The 9,778-nt window shown below is 37.9% G+C and overlaps 1 protein-coding gene across 1 annotated transcript; it reads right to left on the bottom strand.

The window, feature by feature from the left end:
* Positions 1-8,246: 8,246 nt before the first annotated feature.
* Positions 8,247-9,549, bottom strand: LOC127101345 (uncharacterized). Its single transcript, XM_051038735.1, has 5 exons — positions 9,197-9,549; positions 9,023-9,110; positions 8,858-8,928; positions 8,714-8,770; positions 8,247-8,616 (listed from the first exon to the last, which is right to left on the bottom strand). The coding sequence occupies exons 1-5, from the start codon at positions 9,305-9,307 to the stop codon at positions 8,473-8,475; spliced, it is 471 nt and encodes a 156-aa protein (XP_050894692.1). The 5' UTR covers positions 9,308-9,549; the 3' UTR covers positions 8,247-8,472.
* Between the last annotated feature and the right edge of the window lie 229 nt (positions 9,550-9,778).

Genomic DNA, 9,778 nt, shown 5'->3' with positions numbered 1-9,778 from the left:
TTTTGTTAAGTGGCTCCCATATTTACAAAAATGCCATTCGTGGCATGTGACACATTGATTTAAGTTATTTCTTTTCCATTTTAATCATCCAACTTGCAAAAATCATAACTTGTTCATTTTAATTCCAAATTTCATGGGATTTTTTGCATCATGTTCATCACAATCTCTAGATTTTTATCACATTTTTTCCAGAATTTTTGGATGGTTGGTTTTTGATTGGTATTAGGGTTTGTGACATGTATGCACATTTTGTACACTTTGCCAAAACATTTGTGAAATGGTGATACTTTATCCAATGGCTCCCAAATTTTTTGTGCTTAAACTAGACACACTCATGGTGATTTTGGTGTAGAGTTTGTGGATTTATCTTATCTGGTTTGTGAGTTATGATTTTTTGAATTAGGCTGTGACAATTTGTGTCACACCATTGATGTCCAACTTCATGATTTTCATTACCATGCTTCTTGACCTCCAATTGATCTGATTTTTTGCATGAACCTACTCTTGTATGTCTATTTTACATGTGAATTTTCTGGGAATTATTTGTGGCATTTCCTAATTGTTAGAGATTTTCTCCCCTGCTTAGTCAAATGTTGACTTTTTGTGACACTTGTTCCCATTTCATTTGTGAAATTCTCATACTTTATTAGATGGACATGAAATTTTACATGAGATAACTATACATCCCAATATTTGCCATGGTTTTAGTCCCATTCATTTATCATACACCATCTCTGATTTATGATTTTTCAAGTTGATGCATGTTTGGTTGACTTCTTTGAGCATGTTCAAAATTGCTTTGACTTTCTGATTTTCATTGACTGCCTTCCACTTGTCCCAATGAGATGAAATTTGACATGCTTACCATGCTATGGGTTATGATTGATCATGATTTATTTGGTGATTTTTGGAAATGTTTTAGTTTGCTTTTGATGCAAGTCTTGCTGTTGACTTCTATGAGCTTCTGTTTGCTATACCTTGACCTAATTTGTTCATGAAATGATGATAGTGATTGACATGAACATGAAACCAATTGGGTTTGATTCCTAAATGTTTGAATTTGATTTTGATTGGACATTGCTTTCTGTTTTGACTTTCTCATTCATTTTTGACCCTAGGCTTGTCCTAGTGGTCCTGTTACTCACCTTTGAGCTTATGTTTTCAGGTTGACCAACAAATGACCAATGAGACCAATTCTTTTTGATTGAGTTTGCTTAGATATCATTGTCTAACTTGTTTGTTTTGTAGGTGGCTTGGCTCACATGCCTTGAGCCCTGTGCCTTGCACATCCATTTGCTCCTGACTGACTGTTGACTTCTGTTTCCTTTTGGCTTTGTTTTGAAGTTGCATACTAACATCTGCTTGACTGTTTCAGGTGCTTTTAGTTGCTTAGTTCCTTGTGAACTTTTGCTTTGCTTTGCTTGTATAAGCAACTTGCATTGAGGTACCTTTCTATCTTCATGTAGTCTGGAAGACCTGGCCTGTTACTTGGCCAGGCAACTGTCTGAAGTCCTCCTTAAGAGGCAATGTTTGTGACTGTTTACATTTGTCCTTGTATAGAGTCAAAGACCTCCTAAGTGAAGAGGCAATTGGCAGAACCCAAGGGATATGCAATCTATCCCCTGCTATTCTGTGTGTCATCTACTTTGCTCACACCACTGTGTTGACGCATTGCAGATACAAACCCAAGATCTTGTACAATTGTACAGTTGAGTCAGTTTTAAATGTGTAGAAGGGTTCCCACTTTCTGAACCCACACATTCTTGTCAAATGCTCTCCCAGGCCAGGGATAGAAGCAATGAGGCACACCCGTCATCACCTTTCATCTGCTTCACCTTAGTCTCTCAATGGCAAGGTTAAGAGCAACATTCACCCAGTTCCAGAGGTTTGTTTGTTGAGGTTGATATGACCCCTTGACTAAAACCTAACCCTTGTTTGAGCCACTTGCTTGTGTATAGTGTGTGCTATCTGTGCTTGTAGGATTGTTTGACTTGCTTCCTGTGCAAGTTAGGATTGTTTGACTTGCTTCCTGTGCAAGTTAGGATTGTTTGACTTGCTTCCTGTGCAAGTTAGGATTGTTTGACTTGCTTCCTGTGCAAGTTAGGGTTAGTTTAGACTTGCTTCCTGTGCAAGTTAGGTTTTGCTTGGCTTGCTTCCTGTGCAAGTTAAGTGTGTGTGTGGCTTGCTTCCTGTGCAAGCCATGCTTAGGATAGGTTGGCCCTTGTGCCATTTAGCTAGAAACCTTAACTTAGGGACGATTTTGCATGATAACATCTAGGCTCGAGTCATAGTCTCCCTAGTTGTGTCTCCCTCTGTTATCTGGTTAGGCTAGATCCTTTATCCCTGCGTAGGGGAACTACATCGCCCTGATCTTCATACCAGATGAAGTATGTAGGCAGGAGATTGAGCTGATCTCTCCGGGCGCCCTTCTTTCTTTTTGTGTGTGTTGTCTGACATTTGCTAGGCTCGAGTGCCTGACTCCTTAGCAATTTGTTGTCTGTTTGTTTGAGTGTGTGCTTGACAGTTATAGGCTCGAGTCCCCGACTCCCTATTAACTTGTTGTGTTGTTGTGTGCTTGGAAGCTGATGTAAGTCCATCGAGTGGCAGTTAGGTTCCAGTGTGCGTGTGTTTGGTTCGGATGCTGATGTAAGCCCAGCTATTGGCATTCAGGCTCCACGTTTGCCTCTTTGCGTGCGTTTTGGTTCGGATGCTGATGTAAGCCCAGCTATTGGCATTCAGGCTCCACGTTTGCCTCTTTGTGTGTGTTTTGGTTCGGATGCTGATATAAGTCCAGTGATTGGCATTCAGGCTCCACGTTTGCCTTTGCCTGTGTTTTGTTTGTGTGCGTGTCAGCCGAGCTACGAATGCTCTGATTCTTCTCTCGTCCGAGAAGATACGTATGCATAGGATGCGATATCCTAGCGAGCATGTGTCGTTTCCCCAGTCCGAACTACTTCGACTCTGATGTCTATGCCTGATAGACTAAGTAGGCCTAGGATGCGACATCCTGCCGAGTCAGTTTCAGTCAGTTTCTTTTGTCTCTTTCAGCCAGTGTGTGAGTGTGTTTTGAGCAGTGTTTAGCAACCAATTTTCCTTTCTATTGTGCGTGGATCCCGTAGAGTACTACGGATGCGTAGGGGTGCTAATACCTTCCCTTCGCATAACCGACTCCCGAACCCATACTCTTTGGTCGCGAGACCATGTTCTTTCCCAGGTTTACTCTGAGCGTTTCCTTTCCCCCTTTTGGGATAAATAACGCACGGTGGCGGCTCTGTTGTTTCTTTCTTTTCCCGCCGGTTTTTCGCGTGATGCGACAGGTAGCAGTGATGTGTTTCTAGATACCGCTCACTGTTTATTATGTTAAATGCGTGATTTAATATAATTGCCAACGTCACGAAAACCTACAGGGTCACACACAAATGACGGATTGATGAGAGATAGAGTAACTAAGGAATACCGTAAGGTACGGTGCCCTTAAGTGAATTATAGAACATCGTAAGGTACGGTGTACTTGAGTAGAATACGAAATATGGTAAGGTACCATGGGCTTAAGTGATTTTGGGCATATTATAAGATATGGGCCAAAATACACTTAAGTGGGCTTTTTAGCTTGAAGCCCATACAAGTGGTTCTATAAATAGAACCCTTGTGCAGAAGCATTCATTGCGGTTGCATTATTTTTGTTTTCTCTCTCTCTCTCTCTCTCTCTCACACACACACACACACACACACACACACACACTCAAAGCCTTCATTCGTACCAGCTAGCACTGAGATTGGAGGAATCCGTTCGTGTGGATTGAGTAGAGACGTTGTCATCGTTCAACGTTCGTGATCGCTCCGTGGATCTGCATCAAAGGTTTTGATCGTCACAAGAGATCTGCACCAAAGGTTTCAATCATCACAAGAGGTAAATATTCTATCACTGATCATGACCATTCGTAAGGATCTCTAAAGGAGAAAATTTTAATTTCCGCTGCGTTTTGGATCGCAATTTTCCTTCACTGAGTACATCACTTGATGGGCCTATCACACGCCCATGCAAGCATGCAAAGAGAATTACTAAAATTGGCAATTTTTGGAAGTGTGTGGAAATGAATATCTTTGGCTATAAATACAACCCTCATTGCTCAGAATTGAGGACCTCATGCCCAAACTTTGGTTCAAGGATTCATCCTTGTGAGTAGAGGGTTGAGTATTCTCCAAAGAATAACTTAATCAATTAAAAGGCAAAACATCACTAACATCTAACCAACTAACATTTGACTAAATTGTATTAATATTGCTTTTATTTTTCAAGTCATTTACTTTATGCAATTTAAATTCAAGTCATTTACCATTTCATTTGTCATTTTTACATATCTTTTAACTTGTTTATGTTTATTCCATTTTCACTTTGCTCATTTGAGCCATATATTGTGATTGTATATATGCTTGTGTATTTTGTTTGTGTTTGTGGTCTTAGGATCTTAAAATACTTAATAAACAACAAAAACCCTAAAAAAATGTTTGTGTGGACTGTTGGTTTGATCTGAACTTTTGAACTTAGAATTAGGCAACATTCCACATGCAAAAGGACTTGGCCAATGCCAACATTTCTGAGACCAAGTTATTGTGATTTGAGCTTTCATCTGATGCAAGTATTGGGATCCACATGAATTCATCTGCTACATGGTCTTGATGCAAATGTTACTTTGAACTTATGTCTAATGTCTTCCCTCTGATGCATGAGAAGACAAAGAAGATTGTTAGCTATGGGATTTGCTTGCTTGGATGTGGCCATCTTTATTTGATACCTTGCTCTTCATATTGCTAATTGCTTGATGATTATTGCTTGATTAAAAGTCCAAAGGGAAAATGGGTTTTCTATATGACATTCTTGTCTGTTGGATTGCATCCCATTGGTCAGATCTTTTCAACTCTTAACTTTTAATTTTATGCTTAGAATTAGCCTCTTCATCTCCTCCGATTTCTTAAATTTCAAAATCTCTCCCCCCTTTTTAAAATCTTCTTTGCTTGTGATTTCAAACTTAGACCTTATTTCAAAATAGAAACGCTGGCCTTATGCCATTGCATTTTTAACTCTTTTCTTAAATCAAACTTGTAAATGAACTTAACCATATTGACTTAGAATTTCAAAAGACAAAAAGAACTAACACTCATTCAAACTTTTTGGCCTTTTGTACCTCTTTTAAACTTAAATTTTAATTAAAAGAAATCCACTCATTTTGAAATTGATACCACAAACTACGAGTTTTTGATCCCTCATTTTTATGTTGGTACGTAGGCACGAGACCGAAGGTCTTGTCAAACACAAAAATATAATTAATGAATTTTTTTCTCATCTCTACACTCTATTTGTTTCAAACATATTTTATACCAAAACACATACACACAAAAAAAGGGCTCCCTAGGACACTTTGGGTGCTAACACCTTCCCTCTGTGTAACCAACCCCCGTACTTGTAATCTCTGGCATTTTATTATTTTTTATTTGAAAATTTATTATCTTTGGGATTTGACGTCAAGTTTATCCATAGCTTGATGGTCATGAATTTACCGCTACAGTCATGGCCAAGATCGTGGGCATGGACGTGGATATGGAGGGGAAGGAAAAGGAGGTTACAACAACTACTCTAACAATGGAGAAAGAAGTTGGAATCCACAAGCAACAAGAGATCGTGGAAGAGGAAATTCATGGTCGAGGTGTGACAAATCACAAATAAAGTGCTTCAACTGCAACAAGATCGGTCACTATGCATCTAAGTGTAGATTCTCAAAAAAGGTTGTGGACAAAGCTAACTTTATAGAAGAAAAATACGGAGAAGAAGAAACTTTGTTGCTCGCGTGCCAAAACCAAGTTGAAGAGAAAAGAAACAAATGGTACCTCGACACTGGCGCAAGCAATCACATGTGCGGTGATCGAAGCATGTTCTTAGAGATCAATGAAGCGACAACTGGCAATGTCTCATTTGGAGATGACTCAAAGATACTGGTCAAAGGCAAAGGTAAAACTCTTATACGCTTAAAGAATGGGAGTCAACAATTCATGTCCAATGTCTACTATGTTCCTAACATTAAGAATAATATTTTGAGCTTGGGACAATTATTAGAAAAAGGCTATGACATCCACTTGAAAGAACATAGTCTTTTCTTAAGGGATTGTAAACATAACTTGATTGCTAAGGTGCCTATGTCAAAGAATAGAATGTTCCTCTTGAACATTCAAAATGATATTGCAAAGTGTCTCAAGACTTGCTATACTGATTCTTCGTGACTATGGCATCTATGATTCGGACATCTCAACTTCGACAGTCTAAAATGTTTGTTAAAGAAGGAGATGGTGAGAGGCTTGCCTAGTATAAACCACCCAGACCAACTATGTGAAGGATCTCTAGTTGGGAAGCAATTCTGGAAAAGCTTTCCAAAGGAAACAATGTCAAGCGTGCAAAAATCACTAGAGCTAGTACACACCGATGTCTCTGGACCAATCAATCCAAACTCTTTTGGTAAGAGTAAATACTTTCTCCTCTTGATTGATGATTATTCTAGAAAAACATGGGTTTATTTCTTGAAGGAGAAGTCATAAGTGTTTTAAAACTTTAAGAAGTTCAAAGCCCTTGTGGAGAAAGAAAGTGGCCTTTCCATTAAGGCCATGAGATCTAACTGAGGAGGAGAGTTCATTTCAAATGAGTTCCACAAATATTGTGAAGATCATGGAATCCGTTGCCCACTAACAGTGCCAAGACCACCACAACAAAATGGAGTAGCAAAAAGAAAGAACCGGACCATACTTAACATGGCGCGAAGCATGCTTAAGAGCAAGAAGATGTCGAAAGAGTTTTGGGCCGAAGTAGTGGCATGTACGGTTTACCTGACAAACTGTTCCCCAACAAGAAGCGTGCATGAGAAGACACCACAAGAAGCATGGAGTGGAAGGAAGCCTGGGATCTCTCATCTCAAAGTGTTTGGAAGCATTGCATATACTTACGTTCCAGATGAAAGAAGAATAAAGTTCGATGATAAAAGTGAGAAGTATGTATTCGAAGGTTACGACTCAAGCTTCAAAAGGTACAAGATCTATAATCCAAATAGTGGAAAGATCGTCATAAGTCGTGACGTGGAGTTCGAAGAAGAAGATTATTGGGATTGGAGTGTTGAAGAAGACAGGTACGATTTTCTTCCTTACTTTGAAGAAGAAGACGAAATGGAACAACCAATGATAGAGGAACATATTACACTGCCGACCTCATCGACACCAAGGTTGGATGAAACAAGCTTAAGTGAGAGGACACCACGACTAAGGAGTATTGAAGAGCTTTATGAGATAACCGAAAACAGAAACGACATTAACCTCTTTTTCCTTTTGGATGATTGCGAGCCTTTAAGCTATCAAGAAGTTGTTGAAAACTTAAAGTGGAGAGACGCCATGGAAGAAGAAAACAAGTCAATCACGAAGAATGATACATGGGAACTTACTATACTTCCACGAGTACATAAAGAAATCGGAATAAGATGAGTGTACAAGGTAAAGTTGAAGTATGTGATATCTAGAGATCAAGCTGCCGACATTTTCACCAAGTCACTCAACTTGGAAACTTTCGTGAAGCTATCATTGGAGTCACAATCAAGTTTAAGGGGGGTGTTGAAATATTAAACTTGATTTTGGCCTAACCTTATTATTTGATTTTTGAGCTTAATTATTTTGGTTTAGTTTATTTGGGGGGAATGTTTCTAGGAAAGTATTGTAATATTTGAAATGTCTAGATATTTCTTAAGATTGTAATATTTTCTAGAATACTCTTTGAATGTCTAGAGTTGAGAACTCTCTAGAATTAATGTGTCTAGAGTTCTCCTTAGAGTCTTATAAATAGAAATGTAATCCTAGACTTTTGTATCAAACAAAAATACAAAATTCTATCTTCCATAAATAATTATCCTACCTATCAATTTTTTTTTCAAACCTTTAATATTCTTACACACTTACCCTAAACACAACAAGAGTTTATTTCTACCCTTGATAACCTTAATAGATGCATGTCTGAAGTTATTGCCCATGGAATTCATGGTGGGTATAGTCAATATTAATGATGCTGGCTTGTACACAAGTCTGCCTACACCGTGCATATTTGGAGTTTAATGTTCTTGTATTAACAGCAATGAATGTCTGCAAGTTATTTGGTTGCATCATCATAATATGGATTGTAGCAGGTATCAGCTTACATTTCAGAAATATGAAAATGTAAATTGTGATAAAATATTGGAAATGCATTAACAAAAATTCCAGTTCAACATTCGATAAACCTAATTCGTTCAAATAAAAAACCCAATTAAAAATCACTGTCTCTCAAAATCAATCCCTATCATGAAAACCAAAAATTCCTTCCAACATATACACAAAATAACAGTGATATTTCCTACGAAGTTGAAACCGGTTACTTAAAAACATGGCCTGGCCCACACACATCATTAACTAATATTGTGTCAAAACACTTCCTCTGCTAACACAAGACTCATCAACCCTCATTGGTGTCTCAAAACACATAGAAGAAGTCTCAAATCCTTCAGCCATTTCCACGAACATGGCCTGCAATTCATCCAAACCATAAACCTTCTCCTGCAGTAGACATATTTTCGAGAATAAAAACATGATCCTGAATACGAACATTTTAAGAGTTGATGTGAAACTATTTATGGAAAATGCTCAACCATACCTCTTGCTTAACTTCCGCCATAAGGGTAGCCATTTCGTCCATAAAATCGCTAAATTCCTAAAAATGAAATCACATGACAAAACCTCTCAGTACCATACTAACATGACGATAATACCGTTTAACTATAATCTTTTAAGCAGTTACCTCATCTTCTTCCTCTTGAGGATCATACAATCCAGCATCATACATAGTTCTTTTCTTCGGATCCGATAGAACTAAACAAAAACAACAAAACACTTCAATAACCAAAAAGAAAAATCGCAAAACGGAACAAAAATTCACTATTCATGAAACGCTATATAAATTTACCTGAATAGGCTTCTTGAATTCTCTGGAATTTACATTTGGCTTCACTAAGTAAAGACGGTGTTCTTGTCCATCTATCTGGATGCCATTGCTGCATTCAATTTTCAAACCAAAATTAACCTAATTTTCATTAACAAATTAACAGGAAAAAAGTTAATTAGTTAACTAACTAATTACCATAGCAAGCCTTCTGTACGCGCGTCTTATTTCGTTTATAGAAGAATCTGAACTAACACCAAGAATACCGTAGTAAGATGACGATAATACCCCGTTGTTATAATCATTCATTGTCACTCTCACTCGTTTGTTCTAAACATGCACTAGATAGAAGAATGTTTCTGATGTTGAATTTGGATCAATTGCACCGGCATGAAATTGGGTGTGTGATCTTTGACAGTGAATTAGAATGGAGGAATATATTGAAGTTATGGATGGTATTTATTGGGAGTTAAAGTAGGTTAATCAGGAAGAGGGAAGAGTCTAGAAGTTTTCATTGTGAGAAAAATATCTGAGATTTGTGGTGGTTATGGTGTCCACGAACATGCATGCACATGCTAACTCTAGAATGTTCTTGGAGATATTTTTCGTATGAAATGAGATAAAGATGACACACGTGGTATGGTATGGTTGTCGGCTTGAGATACTTTTGGATTGGAAGTTTTTTTAATCATAAGTCTATTACTTTCTTTTTATGGCAAATTTGGCTAAATTTGAGATTTACATCATTCAAATTGATAGGGACATTATTGTTTCTAATAT

The sequence above is a fragment of the Lathyrus oleraceus genome, chromosome 7, assembly GCF_024323335.1.
Source record: "Lathyrus oleraceus cultivar Zhongwan6 chromosome 7, CAAS_Psat_ZW6_1.0, whole genome shotgun sequence".
NCBI classification, from domain to species: Eukaryota; Viridiplantae; Streptophyta; class Magnoliopsida; order Fabales; family Fabaceae; genus Lathyrus; species Lathyrus oleraceus.
Note: the sequence above shows the minus strand (reverse complement) of the source record. Positions and strands in the feature narration are given on the sequence as shown.